The 24,451-nt window shown below is 39.9% G+C and overlaps 1 protein-coding gene across 4 annotated transcripts in view; it reads right to left on the reverse strand.

Moving 5' to 3' along the window:
- Positions 1–23,923, reverse strand: part of Hnrnpm (heterogeneous nuclear ribonucleoprotein M) — a 43,886-nt gene extending 19,963 nt beyond the window's left edge. The window contains exons 1-9 of one of the 4 annotated variants that reach the window (XM_031350006.1): positions 22,531–22,736; positions 13,594–13,760; positions 6,340–6,392; positions 5,441–5,448; positions 5,256–5,349; positions 2,608–2,646; positions 2,455–2,490; positions 1,459–1,612; positions 869–918 (exon numbers count right to left, since the gene is read on the reverse strand). In XM_031350006.1, coding sequence (XP_031205866.1) covers positions 869–918; positions 1,459–1,612; positions 2,455–2,490; positions 2,608–2,646; positions 5,256–5,349; positions 5,441–5,448; positions 6,340–6,392; positions 13,594–13,760; positions 22,531–22,643 — 714 coding nt within the window. In that variant the 5' untranslated portion in view covers positions 22,644–22,736. Of the gene's footprint in view, positions 1–868; positions 919–1,458; positions 1,613–2,454; positions 2,647–5,255; positions 5,350–5,440; positions 5,449–6,339; positions 6,393–13,593; positions 13,761–22,530 lie in introns of all 4 variants that reach the window. The other 3 variants (XM_031350004.1, XM_031350003.1, XM_031350005.1) reach the window with 3 other exon arrangements.
- Between the last annotated feature and the right edge of the window lie 528 nt (positions 23,924–24,451).

Raw genomic sequence — 24,451 nt, forward strand, 5'->3', positions numbered from 1 at the left:
AAAAAAACAAAAAACAAACAACCCCCCCCCACAAAAAAATTTTGTATTATTGGGTGTGTAGGGCAGGACCTGAGCAATAAGTATTAGTGAGGCTCAAAATATCAATTCATGTTTTTTTAAAATTATTCATGTTTATCTTATGTGCATTGATATTTTATCTACATGTGTATCTGTGTGAAGATGTTAGAACTATTGGAGCTGGAGTTACAGATAATGGTAAGCTGTCCTGTGGGTGCTAAGAATTAAAAAGGAGTCTCCTGGAAGAACAGCCAATGCTCTTAACTGCTGAGCCAACTCTCTAGCCCTGCTTTTCGTGGTTTTTTTTTTTTGAGTCTTATGAATCCATTAGCTATTCTAAGACTTTAACTCCTTCAAATAACAAAATTTATAGCTCCTTTTACTTTATTTCTGAATCTGAATCCTAACCAGACTGGCCTCAACATCTTCTAGTACTGTTTCTATAAATTATTATCTCTGGTAACACTATAGTAGGGTTATTGTTTATTAAGACTGAACTCCAACAAACCTTTAAAAGCTGTCTGAATCAAATATTTGTTCACTGCAAATCTAATACTAACCAAACACTGTATGCTATACTTTGAAAACGAGTTCTATGCTAAAGACTCTTTGTAGATGATTCTTTGCTCAAGCAGGATACTCAACGGACTTCCTGAACATAGGGGTTAACAATAATAATCAACCAGACAGGAATGTACAGAAAAAATTTCCATGAGCAAAGGGGTTCATCACTCTGCAGCCTACTAAACAACAATACGTTTAGTTTAAGGGCTAGATACAGTTTTAGTAATTCTACATTTTTCTTAACTTACTTGAACATATTACAGAGAAAGTGATCCTAGTAACTTACCATCTTGACGTGCATCGGTCTATCAAACAGCAACTGGCCATTAAACATAGCTGGTATTGCAATTAAGGCTATTTCTAACAAATGTTAAAGCATACCATATAAAATGTTAAAAAGGTAACAACTCCATAGCTACCAATCTCTCTCTGTGGATTCATAAGTAATTTCAACTCTTTAGGTATGAAGTTTTAGTAATGACTTTATACTACAAAATGTTTCTGGTAATTAGTTAAAGCAGTTTTCTATGTGTTGAACAGACCAAGAATCCTATTATTTCTGAAATATGTTTTCTGGGTAAAGCAACCAGTAATAGTCTCCTGAGGTTAATTTGTGTAGTTATGTGTGACATATTCCACTGTAATTAAACTCCTGTGAAAAGAAAAGACCATTCATAGCATGTGTCTATGATACAACCACACCTTTTATCCATCTGTGTTCCACTCCAGAAAATGTTCAGATTCCATAGTAATTTATTCACTCTAGTCACAGAGAAGATAGTTACTTCTACCTTGTTGCTATAATATACTTAGGTATACTAATGCCTAACAGTGCTGTGGGCACTGTTTGCCATGAGCTGAACTCCCAAAGGATACATATAGCTTGCACAGCTTCAATGGACTGTTCAAAAGTCACAGTGCCTATTCCACGGCTTTTGCCATCTTTATCTTCCAAAATGTCTGCTCGGACCACCACACCAGCCATACTAAATACTTCCTTCAGTTTCTTCCAGCCAACTTTATAATCCAGCTAGGTGAAAGAAAAGGGTAAAAACTTCAACGTAAACTTCTTTGGGGAAAAAGATTACTGTATTAAGACTTGCTTTGACTGACATTACAAGAAAAGTAACTTCAGTGGATTTTTCAAATAGGACTCCAGAACCTAGCCTTCACTCTGCTATTTATTGTCCCTCTTCTTAAAGGCTCAAATGCAACAGCGTAAGTCTCCTCACATTTAACAAGCTTTTCCCTTCATACTTAAAAAGTCAGCAGGATGGTGGTGGCACATGCCTTTAATCTCAGCACTCAGAAGGCAAAGGCAGGCAGATATCCTGAGTTCAAGGCCAACCAATGCTACACCAGTTCTAGAAACTGTCTAGAAAAACCCAAAAAAGTCACTCCCCCATTTAACTCCTGAACCTACTCTGTTCTGTATTTGTCTCTGTATTTGTCCTCGCAGAGAATAAAAATATCACCATTTACTCTAGATACAAAAAAAAGTGAAAATACTGTCTGTTCATTGTTCCCTAACCCCAACTAAACCGAAATAAAGATGCTACCCAGCTACTTCCTTTGTAAATGTCAGAAAACCTCAGGAAACAAGACCCCAGTAGGACTGAGGTCAATCCTGAAGGCACAAATGCAGTGGTTATAAGAGAACAAAGGAGAAGGCCTACTTTAAAATGAAAACAAGCTATTTAGCATAAGTCTAACTTAAATTACTTGTATAACAGTAATACAATCAATCTATTGTTTTGTACATTTTTTAATTTGTTTTGATTTAATTTAAAATTAAATTAAATGCATACTATTTTCACATTATTTCCATCCCTCCCTATTTTTCTATTTTAGAGAACGTTCCCATTTACTTACATTTGCTACAAATACTGTGCTTCCAAGTCTTCCAGCCTGTAATGCATGGATAATCTCATTTGGGATGTTAGGATTATTTAGGATACTGGGTGGGATATTAATCATTCCTGGGCCACCTGGTCCCATACCCATCCCACCAGTCGTAGCCATCACCTTTTGCATTGCTCTCCTTGCATGTTCACCATCAGGATCCTGAAAGAAGCATAAAGCGTTACAGCTAGAAGTAGGTCAGAAGTAGGCTTGCAGAAATTAGTGGAACTGCTGACTTCACCACTAGAGAGGTTCTCTTCTGCTGAGGTGCAGCTCAGTGACAGTTTCTGCCTAGTATTCCTACCAATCATTAAACAAATAAAATAAAATTAAAATGGCTCTCAATAAAACACGGTAGCAGTGGTGGTAAAGGTCTGTAACCTTAATTCTCAGGATTGCTAAAGCAATCAACGTCTGCTTAAAACTCAAAGCCAGCCTACAAAGCTGAACCTTGTCTCAAAATAAGTAAAAAGCATCAGGTAGGACTCTGTTACAGTCCAGCCTGATACCCCTTGCTGTGTACTCAGTAAGTCTGTCTCTTGACACAACTTAGTTGTGGCAGACCTTATCAAATGGCACAGTATACACCAGCCACTCCCATCTCCAACACCAAAGAAAAACAAGCAAACAAAAATATGCAGACCCAGCCGGGCGGTAGTGGCGTGCACCTTTGATCCCAGCCCTCGGGAGGCAGAGGCAGGCAGATTTCTGAGTTCAAGGCCAGCCTGGTCTACAGAGTGAGTTCCAGGACAGCTAGGGCTACACAGAGAAACCCTGTCTTGAAAAAACAAAAACAAAATATAGCAACAACAACAACAAAAAAAAAACAACAAAAAACCCAAAAGCTGCAGACCTATAGACAGTTTGAAAGGTATTTCTCAACTTATTTAACAAGATAAAATAAACAACAGCAACAAGAAGAGTTCTAGGAAGAGCAACAGTTCAGAAACAAAAAGCATAAAACTAAAAATCTAAAAACAATCTTCAATTTTAAAAATGAACAGGTAAGGGATAAAAGGATTGATTGACATGAATTAAAAATTCTAGATTGAAATAAGATCTTCATGGGAATGACTCTTACTAGTTAGTGTAATTTCTGTAAAACTCATCAATAATTTTTTTTTTACAAAATCTAAAATCACCGTTCTATAATCCCAGGTTCCCTAAACCCTTCAAGGGCACCAGTGCTGGCACATTCAAGTACAGTCAATGTAGTGTATCAGCACCTGAACAGAATTATGGAAATCTGATGCTGGCATGATTATTTATCTATCTTATTCTTATGTGTATCTATCTATGTGTCCATGTAGGGGTGTACAGCACATGTATGTGGACATGACTTGGAGTTGGAGTTATACAGGTCATTGTGACCTGTGTATTTCCTACTTTGGGTGCTGGAAATCAAATGCAGATCCTGTCTGGAAAACAAGCACTCCCAACCACTGAGCCATCTTTCCAGTGTGACCCAATTCTTGATGCCTGCCTCTTTAATTTACCATTAACATGTTAAGAATTGACTTGTATCTAACCATGCTTTCCTCTCAGTCCCAAATATTCCTTCCGAAAGGAAAAGGTCTAAAAGGACAACTGCCTTTAATCTACACACTCAAGTAGGTAAGGCAGAGGGATCCTGAGTTATAAATTAGCCTGGGATACACAGCAAAGAACTAATCTCAGATATCTTAACAGTACTCCCCAGATACACACACAGTCAAGGAGGCAAATAATATTTGGCAGTTAATAAAACATCCTTCTATAGAAAAAAAAAGCATAGTGGCAATCTTGTAGGCACAAAGCCCTAGAGGGTTCAATCTTTGCCAATACCACCACAAAAACAAAACAAAGAAACAAACAGGCATGAACTTCATGGTTTGGATTTAATAAAGATGAATACATTCATTTTATAAATTCAAAGAGGAATAAGAAGATGGCTCAGAGGGTAAATAAAGAAGCATTAATACCCAGTAAGCTCAGATCTTCGGCCACCCATGTAAAAGCTGGGGTTGTGGGGCATGCTTGTAATCCTAGGAAGGGAATGGGAAAACAGAAAGATCCCTGGAGTCCACTGGTCTACCAGTCTAGCTTCAACAGTGAGGCCAGTGAGAGCACCTATCTCAAAATCTAAGGTGGAGTGATTGAGGAAGAAATCACTATGAACATCGCCACCTATGCACACATGTGTACACATAGGTACATGTTACATACACAAAAATAAAGAGGCAGGTATACTGTGACACATTACTGAAATCATAACACTTAGGAGGCCGAGACCACCAGAAAGTCATAGCAAATTCTGTCTCCAACAAAACAAAACAACAACAAAAAAACAGATGGGCCAAGAATAGTGTTCAGGCTGGTGGATATAAAGACTTCCTAACACATTTCCAAATCCAGAGGCTCAGGTTTTGTATTTCTGAGACAGCAAGGATTGACGAGTGGTGAGCTCTGGTTACTTAGGATCTCTATTACAAAATCACTATCTTTTATTAAAACAACAGACTATGTGCACAGTGATTAAGAGACAAAGACAGATCATGAGTTCAAGGCCAGTTTTGACTACGGGGCCTGTCTTGACAGAACAAAGAACCAAATAAACCAAAACAGTATGTTTATCTACTCAGTACATTCTATTCAAAAACCATTCTTATCCTAATCAAACAATTATATCTTACTTTTTGAGTTGGGAATATAATTCAGTAGTATACTGTATGTACAAGGCCTTGGGTTCCATCACTACCACCAAGGGAAGAGGGGAAAAAAAAAGAGCTCACTTCTTTGACTTTCAGTGGCCTTCCACTCAGACTATGCTTGTTTAGAACTTCAGCAGCTTTTTTCATGCTCTCCTCCATCTTGAATTCAACAACACTATTAAAAACAAGTTAAAAAAAAATGAATAAAACGAGTCCTACAACTTGAAAAATTCAAATGCCAGTAAGTATAAATAAGTAATACTTACGCACATCCCTTTGAAATAGGCCACAGACCAGTCAGATGAGCAAGGGGGAAAAGAAAAACAAAAAACAAAAACAGTAAATATCAATGACAGGAACAAATTAAAGATATGATGTATGTAACAAAAGTCAAGATTTTTAAAATTAATCCTTCTAAGAGGAAGCTGACAGAAGTGCATGACCTAGCCTTCCTTGTAAAAAGCTGGGCTCCTTAATCTCCTCTTCCTACACATTACCGGCACTGCACTAAAGCTACTGAGCAGACCTAAATCAGGTTCTCCAAGAAATCACACAAACTTTTGATCTGGACTCAATCAATCCTTACCATACTCCTACTAAATAAATCCATCCTTTCCATAAACTAAACTCATCCTTTTGCTTATTCTAAGCCATTCTATTACACAACAGAAAATAATTTATGTTCTCATTAAACTGGGCCAATTTTGAACATTCAAGTTTGTAAGGTGTAGTTTGCAATTTACTGGCACAGAGGCTACTTTTCAGAATCTTTGGTTCACACAACTTTCAAATCAGCAAACAACCAAGAGTAACATTTTCTAGACAAGAACACACTTTTACTTTAATTATACCACCACTAAAATTCCATGCATAATTCACACACAGCCAATTCCTGTCAAACAAAGAGACAATGCTGCTATTGGTCCCCAGTTATCCAAATTGGGCATCCAAACAGAATACCAGAAAGCTCTTTGGCCAGCCATTTGGAAAATCGGGACTCCTGTTTGCAAGCCCCCTCCCACCCTACTGGAATGTTGGCAAAATCAAACATGGCTACAGTAACATAAGCACTCACTGCCTTCCTGATTTCATTCGAGTCCACGCCACCATACAGTTACATTTGTCATGTAGTAAATCCACAGAAGAAATTCTCTCAGACACTTACCCTTGACTTTCCTTCAGCGTCCATTAAGAGCTCCACGTATGTTACCTCACCAACTACAAATCAGTTTCCAGACGACACATAAACCAAGGGAGAAAAGCCAAGAAAACAATGGGAATTTAGAACAATCATCAGCAACCTTGTATGGAGCCTCTGCCTTATAAGAAAGCCCAGAAACACTCCATATTCTCTAAACCACCAAACTAGGCATTACAGGTGTGCAGTAAAATAGGTGAAAACTCATTAACAATATGTCCTTGATTTTCCTCCCACCACAAGCACACTACTTCCACAAATTTCCATTATCAATTTCCCTGTCTGTAATGCTCACTCATGACTAGAGGCAATCCAAATCTACAGGAAAGAATTCTGCAAGATTCACTTTCGAGGGAAGGAAGAAAAGCTGTTTTTGCAGATGTACTCTTACTGGAGAAGTCAAGATAAACAGCACACATATCACAATGCCACTGAACTGAGCTCACATGCCACAAATACAAGAATGTGCCTATATAGAAACCAAAAGGCATAAAGACACAACTTCAGGGCTAATTTTGTGTGTACAAACTGTGTAACAGTTCAGGTTTTCAGCCTGAACCATGTTCTTTCTAATTTCTAATGTTAACAAGCAGCCTCTCACTTTGTACTGGGCTCCTCAAATTCTATAGCTAGATTTTGCACACAGCCCAAGACACCATGGTTTAGAAGAAGAATATTGGCTATACAATTGTTAAATCAGAATAGCATCAGGCTTTATTCTTTCCATTTTTTAAAAAAATCCCTGTAAGAGGGTAAAAATTCAAGTTTGGGGTTCAGTTGGCAACAAGACAGTTAAACAGTACAGAGTCTAAGTTACATGCAATGAAAAAAATAACAGATTTTCAAAATTTCTGCAGATTTTCCTTAAGGTTTGGATTGCCAATTCATGACCACCAGAACCAGATGTTAGAATCCATCTAGACAACCACCAAAATGGCTGCTGAACTTGAAGATGGCTCATAGCATTAACTTGTAGAAAACAACATCTAAATCCATTTTCCAAAGTTTAAAAAAGAGAGATGGGGGAAATTCTTAGGAATCAATCACTCTTTCCTTAGAAGGATGATTAAAGTCTTCAACTCACTTAGGTTTAGCAGTGCTTAGGCAAACATGACCCATTAATGGCCTTGATTGTTCCTCCATACTTACAACTCCTTTGTTCAAAGGACTTTTTCAAATATAGAAAGGAAAGATTCAAATAAATAACAAAATATAATTATTTCACAAACACAATGAACATTTTAAGGGTGCGTTTATTAACGGAGTTGCACAGTGAGTAGTTGAAGGCCAAGTGTTCAAAGTTTAAATTTTATAGCCTCATCCTCCTCGTCCTTTCCTGAAATGTTACAAAACTGATACTTTGCACAAAACAAGGAGAATCAGTGCAAAAGGGGGGTGAGGGGGGAGGAAATGGGAGGGGCCATTACATTGACTTTGAATACATACTTTACACAGGCAAACAAAAAAAAAAACAAAAAACTGATCATAGCCAAGTGACAGTTGTACAGGTTGGCTTTATGTTCCTCTTTCAATAGTTAGAATAGTTCCATAACTCCATGCCCACTTCTAAAGCCATTTTAAAAAGCCATTTATTCAACAGCAGCAGCCATTCAATGACCAACAGCTCTTATCTCCACTGACGAAAATGCCTAGTGTCAAACCAGTGAAGAAATTCCAAGTTTATTTCCTTCCAGCTGTGACTACTGCCCCAATGACCTTAAATAAAAGAATACTATATCAACCTCAAGACAACTTTTAAGTTTGTCAGAATCCAAGGACTGTTGCATTTGAAATTTCTAGCTTGTGTCCAAAGACACTTTACCCAAAACGATGTTATTGCAACCTAGAAAACAACAAAGTCCAAAACAAACTTTTTCCACAGTCATAACCATTAAACAAAATACCAAGTTAAGAAAATTACAGCTTTTCCCACTTCACATTCTAGTAATGACACACCTCCAGCTTCAATTCTGTGCACTAAAAATTTGATTAAAAATGATATCCCTCTTAAAAATATTTTCTGTGCCTCAGAAGTAAGTATTTATATTCTGAGGTATAGTCAGCATAATCATGCCCGTCACAAGTTTGGAACATTCCAACCTTGATATCCTGAAAGACTTCATCTGGTTACTTTTAGGGAATCTGCCAACTGTTTGTAATTCATATATATAGAAGAAGATAATCATGAAAGCTTTAAAAAGGCTGTTTCATTTTTTGTACTAGTATGTACTAGTATGTAGTCAGGAGGTAGGTTAAGTGATAACAGCAGTCACACAAGTGAAACTCAAAGTTAACGAAACATGCTACAGCTCCTTGATCACCAACCTGGATAGAATCTACAGAATCCCAAGAGTAAACTTCTAAGACAAGTCTACTGTACCTTTAAATGTCAAAGTATCTAAATAAAAGAAGAAACTGCAAAAGAAATAAAAGAATAAGGAAACTAAAAATAATAATAATAAAGAAGCTAAAGCTTTACTGAAGAGAATACAGATATGTGCTTGTGTGCTAGGGGTTGAGCCTAGGATCATTCTTTCATCTTTTTTCTTTTTTGGAATCTTTGTGTTTGTATATACATGTACAGAGTCGTTCTATGTGTTCCATGGCACCATTGTGGAGGTCAGAGGACAACCTTAGGTATATCAGTTCTTGCCCTCCACATTGATTAAGACACTCTCATTTTTGCCTCTGCATACACCAGTGTAGCTGGCTTGTGAGCCTCTGAGGATTCTGCCACAATCTCCTTGTAGGACCAGCAAGATTACTGTACTGTTGTGGGGAATTCAAGCTAGTCTTTATGCTTGTACAGCAAACACCTTTACCTACAGAAACAGGCCATGTTTTTAAGACAAGGTCTCGTGTAGCTCAGACTTGCCTCTAAATGCCTAATCCTTCTGCGCTGGGGATTACAGAGGTGTGGACCGTACGTGGATCTTTTTTGTTTTTTGTTTTAAGAGAATATGTGCAAGAAAGAAAGCAGGACATATTGTTGAACATGCTTTTCTGTCTCATAATGGTCAAATACTAAGGGAAAATTGCATAGTCCAGGAAGTTTCTCTATAAAGACAACTTCAGTTGGGAGCATGCCTTTAGCCCCTTGGAGGAAGGGGGCTCTCAAGGCCTCTCTGGTCTAATATTGTGAAGCCCTATTTCAAAAGAAAAAAACAAACCAACAAACAAACAAACAAAAAAAAAAAACAAAGAAAAACCCCAACAACTTCAAATATGGCAAACTACAACAAGAAGCTGACTAATGGACAAATCAGAAAGAAACTGACTAAGCCAAATTCAGGCTTATAGAGGATAAGAAAACTTCTACTACCTATAGCAAAGACCACAGAAGAAAGCTTCACAGGCTGTACTGCAAGGGCTCAACAGCAGTACTTAAACATCTGAGTGCTTTTTTTGCATAGCAGGTCTCGCAAAATAACAGCTCAGTTTCCAACAGGAAAATATGAAGAATAACTAGGTAGGAACTTCATTTAAATTGAAAGCCATTTTGTCTCATTTAACCCACAATGCAAATTATTGCAAAGAAACAGGAGAAGTTTTCTATTGGACTACACCTGCCCTCTGGGCCTCAGTTTTCTGTCAGCAGTAATCTGAAATTTACTCAAAGTGATGATCATTAAATAAGAATGGAAGGATTAAAGGCTTAAAGAAATCTTTGTTTATACAAATTAAACTGACTGCTGCTAAGCCAGGATTTGAGAGTAAACTATATCACTGACTTTTCTTTCTTCCTCAAACTGGGCATAGTGTTTATTCACCAGTATTGCTAAGTCCTGCCTGAGTGGCAGCTTCCCCACCTCCACACGGCTAACTCCCTAGGTTGACCAAGATACAAGAAGCTCAGAACCCAACTTTCTTCGTTCTGAGAATTTTAAGGTCTCTAACTAACATAACACATTAAAATGCCAATAAAAAAAACAACACACAAACAAAAACAAAACAACCCCCCCCAAGACCTTTTGTTTAAAAGAAATCTTCATTTTTGGTACCCACACCCTACAATAAAACACTTTTTGTTTTTTTGTTTTTTGTTTTTCAAGACAGGGCTTCTCTGTATAGCCCTGGCTGTCCTGGAACTCACTCTGTAGACCAGGCTGGCCTTGAACTCAGACATCAGCCTGCCTCTGCCTCCCAAGTGCTGGGATTAAAGGCATGCGCCATCACCGCTTGGCTTCAAACACTTTTAAGACAGTATCTATCTCATATTCTACTGTAATTCATCTGAGTAGCTGTGGATAATGAAAGTTACTTTCAAATAATTCTGGAACCTCTAATTTAAATTCATGTAAAAGTGGTTCCCCACCTTTTTTTTCAATCCAGGAACTCTCCTGCACCATAACCATTGCCTCCATTAAAAGTTGCTTAAGTTCTGTCACCCTAGCACTTGGAAGACTAAGGCAGAAGGGATCAAGAGTCGGAAGCAAACCTTAGATGAAACCCTGTTTGCCAAAAAATTTTTAAAATAAAAATAAATAAAAATAAAATTAAAAACCTTCACTTTGTTCCTCTGGGATACCTTGGAGCAAGGAGCAGGTATTCAAGCAACAGAAGGTTCAGTAAGGTATCTTAATCTAGAACCTTCACTGATAAGAGCTGAACAAAACAGCAACATGGCTCAGAGGAAAACTATGCTTTCCGTACATCTTATCTTAAAAATGGGTAATATTCTGATTTCACCATTAACACCACCAAACAAATTTTGCATCATTATTCAAGGGGAAAGTGCAAGTGGCCAAGTTTCTACCAGATCATTAACAGACTATCCTAAGGTGCTAAAATTAAACACAAAATATACACTTGATATCAAAGAAAGGGAAAATCAGAAAAGGGTACGAGATGCTAGTACCAGCATTGGTGCCCTTCCTGTATTGTTCTGAGAGGCTGCAACTAAAGACACTGCTGCAATTGTAGAGACTGGAGGTAAAGACAACTAATCCTAGCTCTTATTCTAGAAGGACATAGTTTTATCAGGGTAGACTGCAGATTGGGAAAACTGCTTTGATTGTATCAGTCTAATCTCTGTTATCTGTTTAGTTATGGTTACTATGAAACAAATCCTTTTAGGATTTAAGTACCTCTATCTGCCACTTGAACTTTTCAAAAACTTAGGGTTTTTGACAACACATTATGCCTTTAATCCCAGCACTCTGGAGGCAGACACAGCTGGATCTCTATGTCTACCCTGGTCCATATAATGAGATCCAGGAGATCCAGCTACAAAGTGAAACCTTGGGGGGGGGGGGTAAGGAGGGGTGAAAGACAAAGGAAAGACAACATGTTTAAAAGAAAAAAAAAAAAACCAAACAAGGACATTTTAAGCTATACATTAAATGTCTTTAAACTTCACTGAATCTCAGCACTACTATAGAAAAATTAAACTTTCTCTATGAATCATTTTATTCCCAAGTTAATACTGCTAATTTTTTAATACAGCAGAATAATTAGATTGTACTGGGGAGCTCTAAACAAGAACATTTTAATGTTCAATAAAAACGAGATTTACTGCACACCTGTAATTCTGAGTTACACCACCAAAAGTACACTGAGAGGGAGAAGCACCCACATCCATGGCAGTATGCCAGGGGAATATGAGAACCAGTTTGGAAGGATCTGAATAAATCACCAGGCTGGCTCCACACTTAATACAGGACAAAATAGTAAATTGAGGTGAACTGCTTCTACATCCAGAAACATCATGGCTGCTACTTTATGGCTTCCAAAACTTAATTACTGAATGGTAAAGCAGTAAAAATGTCACCTACTTTATCCATCATGTCCCAAAACTGGTTCACACACTCCTACAAATGAAAAAGTTTGGCCTGCAATCTCTTACAAAACTCTAACAATTGCATTTTCAAAGCCACATTCCTGGTTCTTGGAACTTCTATACCTTATTATCAAAGGAGATAGCAATTCAGTGGTTCAACCAAATCACAAAAGAACACAAATTTGAGGTTTATTCCGAAAACTAATTCGAATGAGATCCAACTGTACTGTACAGAAATTCTAAGCTTGTATTATAGCAGCAGTCCCATAGAACCAAGAACACTGTATCTGGGATGCCACATGACACTCCCTTCAGACAAAAGAAACTTCACTCTTGCTCTAGAAGAATTGGCAGGAATGATTTAGCTGATCAAGGCAAGAAACAAATCTCACACAGGAGCAGCACATGTGATCGAAGGTTCACAGTGCCTAGTGCTTCTTGCATGTCACGGTCACGTTAGTGATGGAATAATGATGGCAGTGGCCACTCCTTTTCAAAACCCAATGCTGGAGCACCAGTACACACACCAAAAGGGCTATCCAAATGGTACCCTTGTCACTAAGAATTAACTATTCAACAAATCAAGCTCAAACTTCTCTTCATTATGAATGCTCCAAAAAACCAATTCCTTTCAGTCCTTCAAAGAAACTCCATTAAGGGTGATTTGATCCTACATTCCCTTGGAGGAGAGGAGCTGCTCAAGGCACCCTACCTTATCTAAACCAGGACCCAGCAATCTCTTCAGTTCCGAGAGCCACCAACAGGTAAGAATCATAAAGGAAAGGAGGACAAAAGCAAACAGAATGCAGGAGAGGGCGACACTCCAGCGTGCAGAGACCCTTGGTCATTTGCCCTGTCTTAGCCCAGAAATTTGGATGCCTGGGCTGGGACACCATATACCCTTAAGGTACCACATGCACAGATGACCTGAGATCTCCCATTGCCAATCTCTGACTTCAGAGGAGAGTTCACAGTTCAAACAGAAAATCCTGTTGCAGAGTTTGGAATCTGAACAGTATACATTCCAGGTACTGAATTTTGATTCCAGGAGGATACTCACAAAATTTAAAACTATCTCCTAACCAGACTTTTAAAAACTTAACACACACGCGCGCACACACACACACACCCCAAAACAATAATGTGAAGAATTTGATACATTTCCTTAACATAAAAACTCCCCTCACTGACTAACTGACATCCCAATAATCATATTAAGCCAGTAAAATCATTTGTAGGTCAACGGACCATATAAATCACCCTATTTAATACATGGGCATGATCACATAAAATGGATGGGGGGAGGGATTGAGGGGTAGCGCTAAACCTGAACAGAACACATGCTCTTCCTAGAGCAGCTTCCACTGACAAAAACCAGGAGATAGCCACAGAGAAGATGACACATTGACCTTCTTACCCTACTTCACCACCAGTACCATTACCTTTTTCTTTAACCAGGTCTTTAAGTGACTGCCATTTCACATCAAAAGGTATATTTGTAATGAAGGCTCTGTATCTTTTAGTTGGGTTGGCATATGGCTCAAAGCGATTGCCTCCTCTTTTTATGTTTTTCTCCTTCCTCTTCTCATTCTGAGTAGGTCGTTCGTCACTGAATTCAAGAGAAAAAAAGTTTCCCAGTTAATACACGGAAAAGACACTATCTGTTGTACCAGATATATAATCCTACAGAGTTATATATTGTGGCGGTAAATCTCCAACCCAAATATGCCCCAGCAATGAAAACACAAGTCAATTAATATGAATACAAGCTGTGTGCCTAGATTGGGCATATCTACCACTATACTACAATCTTCCCCATCTGTGAGACCCCTTATAACTTGCTGTTTCTCCAGGCCATGTGTTTCTGCTCCACTTTCTCCTCTTTCGTCCTCTCTCCTTCTCTCCCTCAACCTTCAGCTCCACCTACCCCTCCTTTTCTGCCCAATCATTGGCTCTAGCCTTTATTTTATCAATTAAGGTGGGAAGAAGGTTTACAGGAGGAAATCACCTGAGTGCTGACTCATTCCTTGTTCACAACCCCTCACAGAATGGAATTAACATCAAATATAATTTAGCCCCAGGGCTACCCGTAAGAATATATGGCATGGTCAATGTGAGTTTTAATTTGGAACCCTGCAAATGAAGGTCTCCACAGAGCAGATATCTGCAATTATACATTCCCTAAAACCTATCCTATTCCCACAGTAGGCATAATGGCACATGCCTGTATTCCTAACACCTAGAAAAAGGAGGCAGAGTCAGCCTCAGTTACCTGAGAACAAATCCACCTACCAACAACCGATGCTCAAGTGAATGAATGCTATCCTAGGCTTAGGTATGGTTCTTTAAGCTGACTAACACAGAAGAAGGGAGTGAGGCAATTCCCTGGGGGGTGGGGGGATCTGGGAAGGGAGTCGGGAGCTGGAACTATCACCTAAGTTTACCAAATACAACACTATCTGCCAAACCATCTCTCAATGTTTCTTGGCAGACAACATGTTAACTAAAGTTTGTAAATTATACATCAATCTACTTGTCACCATCCAGAGAACTATGGATAGAAAGGTATTTAAATATAACTCCTCAGAGATTTTTCTCAGACATATTCAAATGCAGATTATATAACAGGTAGCGCCCCACAAAGTATATCATTAAGATACCCAATGCTATTTTTTTTATTTGTCACAAGACTAATGAATATTCTTCCCAAACCCTTATATGCAACTTTTTAAAAAGTTATTTATTTTATTCTATGCATAATATTTTTTTGTACCACATGCTTGTCTGATGTCCAAGGAGGGCTGAAGAGGGTGTCAAATCCCTCTGGAACTGAAATTACTGACAGATCTGAGCTGCCACATCTGATTAAACTCAGGAGCTCTTAACCACTGAGTCATTTGTCTAGACCCATACATAACATTTAATTCTGAAAGTCCCCCCCCTTTTTTTTTAAAGATTTATTTTATTTTTATGTGTATGAGTACACTGTAGCTGTACAGATGGCTGTGAGCTGTCATGTGTGTGGCTGCTGGGAATTAAACTCAGGACCTCTGCTGGCCCTGCTCACTCTGGCGTAATTCACTGCAGCTGTCTTTGGACGAACCAGAAGAGGACATCAGATCTCATTACAGGTGGTTGTGAGCCACCATGTGGTTGCTGGGATCCGAACTCAGGACCTTCAGAAGATCAGTCAGTGCTCTTACCCGCTGAGCCATCTCACCAGCCCCCAAAAGTTCCCCTTTTTAAAAAAGCAAATAATACAAACTGTACTCATAGAAAGATTTTTGTTGTTTTTTGAGATGAGGTCTCACAATGCAGCCTTGTATGGCCTGAAACTGGCTATGTAACCAGGTTGGATTTGAACTCTGCCTCTTGAGTGCTCAATTATAAATAGTTTGTGTATGTATGTGCTTGAGTATTCATGCTGTTTGGAATGCATGTGGTAGTAAGGAGACAACTACTGGGAGTCAGTTTTCTAATTCCACGTTTGCCCTGTACCTTTAACCACTGTGTCATTAACCACTGGCCCTTTCTATGTAGGCATCTTTATCATAAATACTCCAAATCTGGAAAGTATTAAAAATTAGATTGATAGAGTACCTGAAGCAAATTTTAAAATGACAATACATGATTATCTGTATCTACAACACCTTTTGGCTGTTTTTGTGAAAAATAAAAGCAGTATTCAAGAAATTTAAAATTCAGCTGGGCAATGGTGACTTATGCTTTTAATCCTAGCAGAAGCAGGCATATCTAAGTTGGAGGCCAAGTTGGTCCAGAGAGGGAGTTCCGGGTATAGTATATTGGTTTCATTTTCTTTCCCTATTAACTTACGTTTCTGTGGTTCTGTTTTTGTATGTGCTTATTTGCAATCCATATTCTTTGGTAAGATGTTGACAAATCTTTGTCCTTTTCTTTTCCCCTTAAAGACAAGGTCTCATTCAGCTCAATGTAGCCTTAAACTTTAGCCAAGGATGAGGAACTCCTGCCTCTACCCCTCTAGTGTTGAGGTAACAGGCCCACACCACTACATCTAGCTCTTCTGACCATTTTTAAACACCACGTTATTGGGCTGGCAAGTTAGCTCATCAGGTAAAAGTAAAAACACTTGGCACCAGGCCCGATAACCCAAGTTCAGTCCTTGGAATCCAAATGGTGGAAAGAAGCTGTCCTCTGACCTACCTACCACACATACTCCATATGTAATTAGTTTATTACTTTATTCTGAATTTCACTAACATATTTTACATTCCTGCACCTTAGCCAGACACATAGTTCACTTTTAAAAGAAATCGTCTTTGTGTGTCTTTTCATAGTCTGGGGATGAGAGTTGTTATTGTTTGGCAGTCAGTTCTGAGGATTGAATACAGGGTTCTACACACCTTAGGCAATGTTTTACCACCGAGCTACTATCTTCAGCTCTTTATTTTTAGATTGGAACTAATCTGAACTGGCAATCTTACTGCCTCAGCCTCCAAGGAAGATATTCTTGTTATCCTATATTCTCCATTTTAGAATGCTTAGAGGCATCTTGACTTTACTTAATAGGCAACAGTATCAACCCAACCTCCTATTAAGGAAGGATTCCCCAAGGAAAGGAAAGGTACTCCATTGAGAATCAATGGCAATACATCTACGGGGAACGTATCAAAAATATCTGGAGTAACAAGGAAAAGTCTTTTAAAATGTTACAAAGTGGGGTTAAGAAGAATTAGAGCACTTATCTGGAAGATAATGATGAAAATATATAGGTTCCTGGCTTTACCTACTGAGTGCTGAGACTACTGGTATATACCACCCAACCTGGTTTAAACTTATACTTTCTTTTCATGTTTTTTAAACATCCTAACATGCCAGTAGTTTGACTTGTAACCTTAACATAAAATAACAAATCTGTACTCTTTCAAAGAAACAGCAGACATAGCAGGCAGATCTAGCTAAGGCAGCTAATACATTTTAACATATGGTTCTCAATTCCAAACTGCCAAAGAAAATTAGATCCTGACACCCAGTTAGCTAGCTACTCAAAGTTCTAATCAAGCCCATAAAATATTTTCCAATAGTCTAATACATTACTGTATCTCATAATATATTGTTAAGACCTAAAACATGTTAGGTACCTGTAAGACATTAAATCAACTTTGTTTAATACAACTTTGGGATTGCTGAGTTTGGGATTTACCGAGTTGCTTGAAAACTGAAAATGTCCTAACATATGCCAGTAGTTTGACTTGTAACCTTAACATAAAATAATCTGTTATATGTAATCTTTCAAAGAAACAGCAGACACAGCAAGCGGACCTAGCTAAGGCAGCACAGTGGTCCTGGGGTTAAAAGCATGTACCACCATGCATATTTAGTATATTGAATAGTTTCAAGTTTCATGAAACTTCATGGTTTAAATAAATTTGTATAAAGGCATTTAATCTGTATAAATTTGACCTTTGTATGTAGTATAATTTTAGTGGCAGAACAATGACTTGATAAATGTCTCTGTACCTTTACAAAGCAGCCTGGACAATATAATGAGTTCCAGAACAGCCAGAGATACAGAGAGATCCTATCTCAAACAAAATAACAAAAACAGAAAACAAACAAACAAAAACCCTACTGTCATCCTAGTATATCTTATGTCTTCATGACACCCCCATACATAATTCCTACTCATACTATTTTGGAATTTCTCAATACACGGAAAAATCTCAATACCCTGAAATTCTGATCACATCTTCTGAGACAAAAATACGACTTCCCTCTTGAAAACAATATCTTACATAAAGGTTTTTTTTTTTTTTTAAACAGAAGGTCTTTAAATTCAGAGCTTAATGGGACACTATTCTAGGTACAGACTCTCCCCTTATCAAAACATAATCGGTTCCTTTTCCAGTCTGACTCTTTACTAGCAAACGAACATAGCCTGTATCCATTGTAGCACACAGGCTTGCTTTGAGAATCAAAGAATTAATGAAGCAGTGTGGTAATACATACTCATACTCTCAGAATTCAGGAATAAGGGGCAGGGGGAGTTTGATAAATTAAGAGACCAATCTACTGCAGTGTTTCAATCCAACTAAAGGTACATAAGATCTTGCCTTAAAAACAAACAAAAACAAAAACAGCAGGATTGTGGTGGCTCTCTGTAAATTCCAAGCAGCCAGGGCTACATAGAGAAAACCCTGTCTTAATTCCCGCCCGTAAAAAAAAAAAAAAAACCCAAAATAAAAGTGTAACAATATTTTTCTTTGTTAATAAGCATCTGCCAGGCATGGTAGAGGACACTTTTAATTCCAGCACTAGGAGGCTGATGTAGGTGGATCTGAGTTTAGAGCAAACATGATCTAGATTAAAGCAAACATGATCTACAGTGAGACCCTGCCTCAACAAATATAAATTAGCAAACTGTCTCTATTTCTACTACTATGAGTACAAAACAAAAAAATACTAAGACAAAAAACAAGTTGGTATATGTTAAGAACAAAATATGTAAGGACCTATACTGTGGGTAACTAAGAGCTAGAGTCATACATCCAAGTCTGAATAATACTCTCATTTGTAAGTGAAGGCTACTACTAAGTCACACATTTTTAAAAGAGTTAGCACACAGCAGCACATCAATAATAATTTTGAGGTGTAAAACAGGAGACCTATTTGCTCCTAGCCTTTTTGTATTGTATTCACTTGGGAGGTTTTAAAACATTCCAACAACTGTCCATCACAGACAAAACCTAAGCACTGAACTCACTACAAACTACCAAAGAGACAGTTCAATTTTAACTAATATTGCAAAGCAGGGTAATATCAGAGTCCATTTGGGAAGCCCTTGAAGAGAGAAAAAAAGGTAAAAGCAAGCTTATCTTTGCAGGCTGGTATCTGTTTCCGTAGTTATTTAAAAAAAAAAAAAGAAAAAAACCAAAGGACAAAGTAACAGCAAAGCTCTGACAACACACATTCAAATAATACAGAGCTTCCATTTCTAATCTTGAGCTAACAATCTAATGTGCCTCAAAAGTACTTTTCATCAAGTATACAATCACTTTTAAAAAGTACAGCAAACAGAGCAGAGCATGATGGTACACATATGTATTCATAGCACTCAGGAGACAGAAGCCAGCAGGATTCAAGGCCAGCCTGACCTACACAGTGAAATGCTGTCTGAAAACCCCAAACAATGGGGCTGTAGAGATGGCTCGGTGGTTAAGAGCACCAATAGCTCCCCACTTCCTGTAACTCCAGCTCCAGGTGATTTGATATCCTCTTCCTGCCTCCAAGCACTGGCACTCACCTGTGTGCATACACACAACAATTAAAAATAAAAAGGTTTTCATTAGGTATGTAGCTCAGTGATAAGAGTGCTTGCCTAGCATGAAGGAGGTCATCAGTTGATCTCTACTATCAAAAACTAAATAAATGGGCTAGAGAAATGATGGCTCAGTGGGTAATAATATTGGCTGCTCTTCCTGAGGGCCTGGATTCAAGTCCCAGTACCCACATGACAGCTAACAACTGCCCAAAATTCTAGTGCCAGGAGTCCCAATGCCCTCTCCTGGCCTCTATGGGCAACTGCATGCATGTTGTGCATAGACACATAAGCAGACAAAACATGCTCTCATATTTTTAATAAAAATAAAAACAAGCACCAGGTGGTGGTGGCGCACGCCTTTGATCCCAGCGCTTGGGAGATAGAGGCAGGCAAATTTCTGAGTTCAAGGCCAGCCTGGTCTACAGAGTGAGTTCCAGGACAGCCAGGGCTACAAGGAGAAATCCTGTCTAGAAACAAAAAAAATAAAAAAACAAAAAAATAAATTAAAAATAAATAAATAAATAAATAAAAGCTGGTGAGAAGGTTCACTAGGTAATGTACATGCATACCTAACAAGCATGAAAACCTGGGTTCAATTCCTAGTCAAAAGGTGGGAAGAAAAAGGCACTCTGTGCTTTTAAAGGAGTTTGTTTCAAGAACTTTGTGATGCAAAAATAACAATTGTTTTTCACCACTCTACAAAACTAAGTGCTGCCACTTTCTCAGGTATCCTCCCTTAAGCCAGTCTCAGACCACTTAGGTTCTTTCCAACAAAGGCTATTTCATCTCTGAAACTTCTTATGCACATACTGTCTGTCAAATGATTCAGTCACAAGTTATCTATCTGAATACAGACAGTGGAAATTTAAAACTACCAATGGATTGTGTTCTATTAAAAATGCAGTCTTTCATATAGAAAGGCTCTAGCAGCATTACATTCTATATACAAGAAATATTTTTTTTTTTTGCCCCTTAGACAGAGTTTCTCTGTGTAGCCCTGGTTATCCTGAGCTCTGTAGACTAGGCTGGCCTTGAACTCAGATATCCATCTGCCTCTGCCTTCCAAGTGCTGGGATTAAAGACATGCATTACCACAGCCTGAACAGAAAATAATTTCCTTAAAGTTGTATAAATAAGATCCTCAGAAATCCTAGAAGGTGAACCAGACATGGTACTTGTAATTCCACCAACTGGGTGGAAGTGACAGAACCAGGGATGTTGTTCTGAATTCAAGGTCAATATGGTCTAAACTGCAGACTCTACAGTTTGTCCAGGCATCTAACTCAAAAACTGGAGAACAAAGACTCTCAAAGAGGGAATCTGATCCTACAAGGCATCTCTAAGACAAAAGCTGAAAAAAATGAACATGAGGCTAACTAAAGGTGCTCAAGTGTAGCTCAGAGGTAAGAGTGCTTATCTAGCATCCTCAAGACCCTGAGTTCCCAAGAGGATGGAAGAGAAAGTAAAAATGAGCACACTCCTAAGCTGAGACTTTCCATAGTAAAGTATTGGTTAGTAAAGAGAGGCCTCTTTCTCCTTTCAGTACTATGGGGTGGACTCTAGGACCTTATGCATCCTGGGTAAATACTCTATTAATGGGCTATAATCTCACACACTCATACACAACAGGCAAGTACTTATGTAGCTTAGGCAAATCTTGAACTTGTTATGAAGCCGAAATCAGGTCTGGAACTCAGCCTCTCAAGTGCTGAATAACATGAACCAGTTAACCAATGGTGCTTTACCTCTCTCTAAGATAAAAGATATGAAATTTCCTCCAGTAACAAAATAGCCATTACTTGGTAAATGCTGTACTAACAAGTGTTTAAGTACTCTCAACTCCCAGAGTCCTAAAACTTCTCACCTTATAAATTTGATAGAAAACAAAATTTCAGAGACATGAGCTGCTGACTTTAGAACCAAAATGTTTCTCCAGACCTCCTCAAGCTGATATATTGGTATATCAGTTCTTATGTTTTCTTCCTTGAAGAAAACTTTTGCGGGGCACAGAAAGACTGTGGTCTGATACTAGGAATCGAATCTAGGGACTTGAGTGTCAGGCCATTGCTATGCTTTCATCCCTCTTTTTGAGAGTCAGGGCTAGGTCAATTTCCCACCGAGTGAATGGCAACCTAGACTGAACTCACTCTATATAGCCTGGCCACATTTTGCACTTTGGATCCTGCAGCTTCCAACTCCTCCCAAAAGGCCGGGATTCATCAGGCCGTGCTAGAACACTTATAAAAACAAACCAAGGTGCCTGGACAGACCTCCAAGCAGGATTCCAAAAAGGATGATGACGTCTGGCTATTCTAATGTCTGAAAACCCGAAGTGGTGCCTCTACCCGCACACTTTATGTCTGTTGCTAAGGATGAACTCTGAGCAAACAGAGATCATTTCTCCCATTGGTACCAACTGCGCACTTTAGGAAGTAGGGATATAAAGAAGCGGAAGAACTCCAGCCCAGGAGCCCGGGTCCGGGGCCATTCTGGTGGAAGAAGCACTTCTTGCAGGATGAGGGGAACACCGGTGTCTCGGAACCCCGCAAAGAAGGCCAGGTCGACACCTTCCCGGTCGCGCCGCCGTTTGCCGACCGTACACGTGACACCCCGCACGCGCACGCCTCCCGCCCCTAACTTCTCAGATCTGAGAAACTGAGACAGAATACTTCCACAACCACGGGGTGTATGTTTAAGAGTTGAAACAACACAGTCTTAACGGTTCAACCCTCGAGACCCCAGTGGGAGGTGCAGCGGGCCTTGGGCTCCCGCAGCCCGCGCGCCATCACGGCTCCGTGAATAAAATACCAGGCCACAGGCCTGAGGCCTCGACGACGCGCGCAGTCAGTCAGGAGGCGTGAGGCAGCGGAGGCAAGCGCTGTCGGCAGGGGGCGATCCATGAGGCTCTCCTGGCTTCGTCGTCGTCACAGCCTCGGCCGCCCCCGACTCTCGGCAGGGAAAGGGCCTGCGCAGACGCCGCGCCGCCGTGAGAGAAGAAAAAGCGGCCAACAAACCTAACGGAGCCGCGAAGTAACCTGGCTGGAGTTAGAGAAGGATAAATTGCTGTTAGGATACTCACCCCTTCGGGCCTGGAGCTCCGTTGCCGCTCGGCACGCAGGGCGCGCCGCTCTCTTCCTCCATTTTGGGCTCTGTCGCTGCCACCTCGGCTGCCGCTTCGACCCCTGCCGCCATTTTCTTCGCGTCCGGGCTTTGTGTGAGGGAGCGGGGCTCCGTCGCGCTGCGCCTGCGCGCTCACGTGACCCCGAACGACCAGTAACGCCTGCGTGTGAGGCGACCGGCTCCCGCTTCCTGCTCGCCTCGGGTCACGCCCCCTAGACATCAGGCCACGCCTCCTCGAGTGGCAGGCCTCGCCCGCAGATGCCCGCAGAGGCAGCTGAGTCGTGGGACCGGGAGAGAGACGTGTTTCGTTCTTTCGAACTTATAATACGAGCGCACATACTGACCTAGTCATTACAGCTTACTTTACATTTTTCCCTGTTTTGTTTTACTCATTAACTTTCTTTTTTGAGGCAGGGTCTCACTATGTAGCCCTCCGGGCTCTCTCTACCAACCAAGTGCAAGGAATTAAAGGCAAGCACCACCACGCCTGGCTTTTTATTTTTTTTTTTAACAACTTCATATATGTATATCATGTATTTTGAGTTTGTTTGGGGTTTTGCTGTTGTTGAAACAGAGTTTCTAGCCAATGCTGGCCTTGAAGGTCTTATCTGCCCACCCACACCTCTTGAGTGCGAGAAATAGGCTAGAGGAACCATGCTCAGTTTGTTCGGTGCTAGGAATTGAACCCAGTGATTTGAACATGCTAGCAGTCGACCAGCTTCAATCCTTGACCCTATACTGTACTTTTATATTCACCTCCCATTGCCGTTTTATTCCCCCCCTCCTCATTTCCACTTCTTCCCAACAAGTTCCTCCATGTACTTCCTTGTGTTTGTTTTATGACCTACTGAACTGGGTTTGCTTGCAAGAGCATAGATTAGGGGTTTATTTACCAGGGCAACTAAATGGGTGACTACAACACTGAAGAAAATGACACCTCTTTCCTCTAGCAACTACTGCCAATAGGTCTTCAGGGAGGGGCTTTCCCAAGACTCTCCCACCTCAACATGATGGGGTTCTATCTTGTGCAAGTAACCACACCTGCTGTGACAATGGCCATGGTATGTCAAGGAGATATCGGCTTTCCTTAAATGGAGAAAGAATATAAAAATTATGTTGACAGGAATTATTTTTATTGGGAGGGGCGGGAGAAGGATTGAATACAGGCTTTGAGTATGCCATGGCTTGCATGTGGGAGTTGATTTTCTCTTTCCAGTAATCAAATTTAGGTTATCAAACTTGGCAGCAAACATCTTTACCCACTAAGACAAAGCCAACCCTGCATGCAGAATTCTTGACAGGTTAACATCAAACTAAAACTGTCCATGTGATTCAAAGCATTAGAAGAGATGTATAAGCCGGGTGGTGGTGACACACACCTTTAATCTTAGTACTTGGGAGGCAGAGGCAGGAGGATTTCTGAGTTCGAGGCCAGCCTGGTCTACAGAGTGAGTTCTAGGACAGCCAGGGCTACACAGAAAAACCCTGTCACCTAATTCCTGATCATCTCCGCTCTGTTCCTCAACCATATTGTTCCAGCCATGAAGTCTCCCGACTTGCTCCTCCTATAGGCCAAACAGATCCCAGCCTCTGAGTCTTCACCTTCTGAAAAACTGGCTTCCCCTTGAGTTTCCAGTCAGGGCAGCAAAACACTGCCATGGATGGGCCTATGTACTAGGCAAGAGATGGGTACAGAAACATCAGGGAAGAGCAGACTGTACTGGATCCCCTGGGATGATGAGACTACTGTTCTGAGGCTCACTCTGCTCGTGTGGAAGTAGGGTTAATAAAAGACTCCCGCCAGACAGCAGTGGTACACACCTTTAATTACAGCACTGGGAATCAGAGGTGGTGGATCTCTGTGAGTTTGAGGAGGTCAG

The sequence above is a fragment of the Mastomys coucha genome, unplaced genomic scaffold, assembly GCF_008632895.1.
Source record: "Mastomys coucha isolate ucsf_1 unplaced genomic scaffold, UCSF_Mcou_1 pScaffold4, whole genome shotgun sequence".
NCBI classification, from domain to species: domain Eukaryota; kingdom Metazoa; phylum Chordata; class Mammalia; order Rodentia; family Muridae; genus Mastomys; species Mastomys coucha.